We start from the raw sequence: 4,160 nt of genomic DNA on the forward strand, positions 1-4,160 counted from the left end.
CCCTCGCTTATTTTTTGCTACATTAACATTTTCCTATATATTATACGAGTAGTTGCCAGACCTGCCACATGGGTACTCTTCATTCTTCACGACTTCACCCACTTGGGCACTTGCCAATACACACTGAATCTGAATGCATTACAATAGATATGTATCAGGTCGGCCAAGAGAGAGAGAGAGATGTGTATCGGATTGGTTGACTTCCACCTCAAAATCCAAAGACTACTGTACTGTGCTGTGATCTATCGACGCATCTCGCAAAAAAAATATTAAAAAATTCTATTGCTTCATTTGCTTGAATGTTGATGCGAAGAAAGTCAACCGGCAGCAATGCTCTCTGATTGAGCCGATTTTGTTTGACGAGTTCCCTCTCCCGGTCGTCTTCCCAATCTAGTCTAATCTAGCAGCAAACAAAACAAAACAAAACTCAAAAGGCCGCGCCGCAACCGAACCCGGATTCCCGCGCCACACCGAAAACAGACGCTGGCCGCCTGGCCGGCTTCACTTCTTCCCACCCACGCCTCCTACTCCACCGAGGTCAACGCCCCCGATCGCGTGCTCGCTCCCCCTCCTCCCGAGCCGCGCGTCCCCACTCGCCATGGCCGCGGATGCCGCCGCTCCCTCCCGCACTCTCCCCGCGTGCATGCTGCCGCTCCTCCTCCTCCTCCTCCTCTCAGCGCGCGCGGCGGACGCGGGCCCTCTGGCGGCGGGGCTCGTGCACCCGGGCTTCACCGCCTCCGGCTACGAGTACATCGACACCCGCGGCGCCTTCCTCGAGTCCAACAACGGCGCCTTCAGGGCGGCCGTGCACAACCCGGGCAAGCAGCTGGCCAGCTTCTACCTCGCTGTGCTGCACGCGCCGACCGGCACGCCGGTCTGGTCCGCCAACCGCGACGCGCCCACGGGGTCCTCCGGCCGCGTCCAGCTCTCCGCGCGCGGGCTCTCCGTCACGGACGCGGATGGCGCGACGGTGCTGTGGTCGACCACGCCGCGGGCGCCCGTCGCGGCGCTCCGCCTGCGGGACGACGGGAACCTGCAGCTGCTGGACGCGCGGAACGCGACGCTGTGGCAGTCGTTCGACGACGCCACCGACGCGCTGCTCCCGGGGCAGCAGCTGCGCGCCGGCGCGTACCTCACGTCGGGGAGGAGCCCCGGTGATTTTGCCCGGGGGGACTACCGGCTCGCCGTGTCCGGGTCGGACGTGGCGTTGACGTGGCAGGGGTCCACGTACTGGCGGCTGTCCAACGACCTCCGCTCCTTCAAGGACCGCAACGCCGCCGCGGCGGCGATGTCGTTCAATTCCTCGGGGCTGTTCGTGGTCGCCGCCGACAGCGCGCTAGTGTTCCGGGTGGACTTCGCGCCGGCTGATTTCCGCGTGCTTAAGCTGGGGCACGACGGGCGGCTGCGCGTCACAAGCTACGCGCTGGTGAACTCCTCGGATCCCCTCGGCGGGGACTTCGTGGCGCCCGCCACCGACTGCGAGCTTCCGTCGCCGTGTCCGTCCCTCGGGCTCTGCGGTGCGGCGGGCAACAGCTCGACCTGCACGTGCCCTCCGCTCTTCGCCGCCTCCGTGAAAGTGTCCGGCGGGTGCACGCCGGGGGACGGCTCCGCGCTCGCGTCGCCGGAGGACTTGTGCCGGACCAACAGCAGCGCCTCCTCCGTTTCTTACCTCGCCCTCAAGCCGAAGATCGCCTACTCCGCCAGCAGGTACGACGCCCCAACGACGACAGGCGTCAACCGCACCGCGTGCCGCGCCCTATGTACCGCGAACTGCACATGCCTTGGTTACTTCCACGACAACTCCTCCATTACTTGCTACTTGATCGGAGGAAGGCAGCTCGGTTCGCTCCATTGGAGCACTCGTGCTGCACCGGCGTTGGGATACATCAAGACGATCAGTTCGGCGACCAGAGCTGGGAAAAACAAACGCGACTCTTCGTCGGCGAGCCGCTCTTTGCCTATCGTACTGCCGTCCGTTGCCGCGTTTCTTCTCATCGTCGTGGTGGCATGGTACTCATTGTGGTGGAGGAGGAAGAGGAAGAGCGGAAAGAAAGGCAAGGCCAAGAACTCCTCGGCGAAGAATGTGAATCTGGGCCTCCAAAATCCGCGGTCGAGAGACGCGAGCTACGACGAGGATCCCGACGACGACGACATCGTCATACCGGGCATGCCGGCGCGGTTTAGCTACGAGGAGATCGGGTCGATGACCGCAGGCTTCGGAACGAAGGTGGGCTCCGGCGGGTTCGGCTCCGTGTATAAAGGGGAGCTTCCAGCCGGCGAGGGGCTCGTCGCGGTGAAGAGGCTGGAGGCCGTTGGCATGCAGGCCAAGAGGGAGTTCTGCACGGAGATCGCCGTCATCGGCAACATCCGGCACGTCAACCTCGTCCGCCTCCGCGGCTTCTGCGCGGAGGGCTCGCGCCGGCTGCTCGTCTACGAGTACATGAACCGCAGCTCGCTTGACCGATCGCTGTTCGGCGCCACGGGAGCGCCGGTGCTGGAGTGGGGGGAGCGCATGGAGGTGGCGCTGGGCGCGGCGCGCGGGCTCGCGTACCTGCACACAGGATGCGACCAGAAGATCGTGCACTGCGACGTGAAGCCGGAGAACATCTTGCTAGCGGACGGCGGGCAGGTGAAGGTCTCCGACTTTGGCCTTGCGAAGCTGATGTCGCCGGAGCACTCGGCGATCTTCACCACCATGCGCGGCACACGCGGATACCTCGCGCCAGAGTGGCTCAGCAACGCGCCGATCTCGGACCGCGCGGACGTGTACAGCTTCGGCATGGTGCTGCTCGAGCTGGTGCACGGGAGGAAGAACCGCGGCGAGCAGGAGCAAGCCAACAACGCCGGCGCCGCGGTCGGCGGCAGCGGCGACCACTCGGCCTTTCCGTCCCCGTCCGGTCATAGCAGCACGATGACGTCGTCGACGATGAGCGGCGGCACCAGCGGTGGCGACGACGATTACTTCCCGATGGTCGCGCTGGAGCTCCACGAGCAAGGGAGATACCTGGACCTCGTCGACCGGAGGCTGGAGGGGCGGGTGAGCGAGGCTGAAGTCGCGCGCGCCGTGCGCCTCGCGCTGTGCTGCCTGCACGAGGACCCTGCGCAGCGGCCCAGCATGGCCGCGGTGGTGCGAGTGCTGGAAGGCAGCGTGCCACCGCCGGAGCCCCGGGGCGACGCGCTCGGCTTTCTGCGGCTCTACGGGAGAGGCTACGCCATGCCGGCCCCGGTGGCGGGCATGGCTGCCACGTCCGAGTCAGCTGGCCACGCGCCATGCCATGGCTGGTCCACGTCGGCTACCGCCGGCTCGCAGCTGGACGGTTCATTGAAGGACACGTCGGTGCCCAGATAGTGCCGGGCGACGTGCACATGACACGGCACGATTCTGCTCCTTTGACGTGGCATCGACGCGAAGCTGCGTCATGGCGGCAACTTCTATCATTGGCATGTATTCCGTGGTCAAGGCGAGGATAACCAGCTTTAATTAGGCACGGGACACGGCAGGTAGTTGGTGGGTGTACTAGAAAATATAGTAGCAGAGCGGTAAACAAGTTGCATTTGATTTTAATCATGGTCGGCTGTGCAGTTCTAGTACTAACTCATATTGTAATACTGGATACAAACAGATGAATGAAGACAACAAAGCCAGTGCTACCAGACTTGGACGGATCTGGAAATGTCATATGTCCTTTCCTACGACGCTGCTACCCTCTGAGAAGGGCTTCCCCTCCGCTCCGCCTCCAGATGGCACGCGAGCGGACGCTTCGAGATCTCAAGGAAGAAGCAATGGCGGAGGAGATGGTTCGGGTGCGCATGGCGTGGACGATGCGCCTCCCCAGGAGGGGACATTCAGTCCAGAAGCTCGTCACTCGGATCTGCGTCGAGGCCACACCGGAGGAGCTGGCCAGGATGCTGCCAGAGAATTCGACTTCGTTAGAGGAAATCATCAGATGGGCTCGAGCGGAGGTTGGCTCGTCGATTCCAGCGCAGCGGGAGAAGTGGAGGGCCTTCTGGTCCCTCCAGCCGCCACTCAGGTGAGCCGGACCGAGGGAGCAGTTGGCTCGTCGTGCAGGGTGCGCTGCCGCAGCGACCACACTACCGATTGGGGGCTGGATTCCCCTCTCTGCAGAGCCGCGTTCCAATCCCCACCTTGGGCACAACAA

At 63.4% G+C, this 4,160-nt stretch overlaps 1 protein-coding gene across 1 annotated transcript; it reads left to right on the plus strand.

The window, feature by feature from the left end:
* Nucleotides 1-423: 423 nt before the first annotated feature.
* LOC125509562 (G-type lectin S-receptor-like serine/threonine-protein kinase At5g35370) lies at nucleotides 424-3,705 on the plus strand. Its single transcript, XM_048674551.1, has 2 exons — nucleotides 424-3,501; nucleotides 3,624-3,705. Exon 1 carries the CDS (start codon nucleotides 599-601, stop codon nucleotides 3,347-3,349), a length of 2,751 nt encoding a protein of 916 aa, XP_048530508.1. The 5' UTR covers nucleotides 424-598; the 3' UTR covers nucleotides 3,350-3,501; nucleotides 3,624-3,705.
* The last annotated feature ends 455 nt before the right edge of the window (nucleotides 3,706-4,160 follow it).

Source organism: Triticum urartu, chromosome 5 (genome assembly GCF_003073215.2).
Source record: "Triticum urartu cultivar G1812 chromosome 5, Tu2.1, whole genome shotgun sequence".
Classification (NCBI taxonomy): domain Eukaryota; kingdom Viridiplantae; phylum Streptophyta; class Magnoliopsida; order Poales; family Poaceae; genus Triticum; species Triticum urartu.

What these genes read in the sequence shown, in the direction of transcription:
- LOC125509562 (XM_048674551.1), top strand. Translation starts at nt 599, where the DNA reads ATGGCCGCGGATGCCGCCGCTCCCTCCCGCACTCTCCCCGCGTGCATG.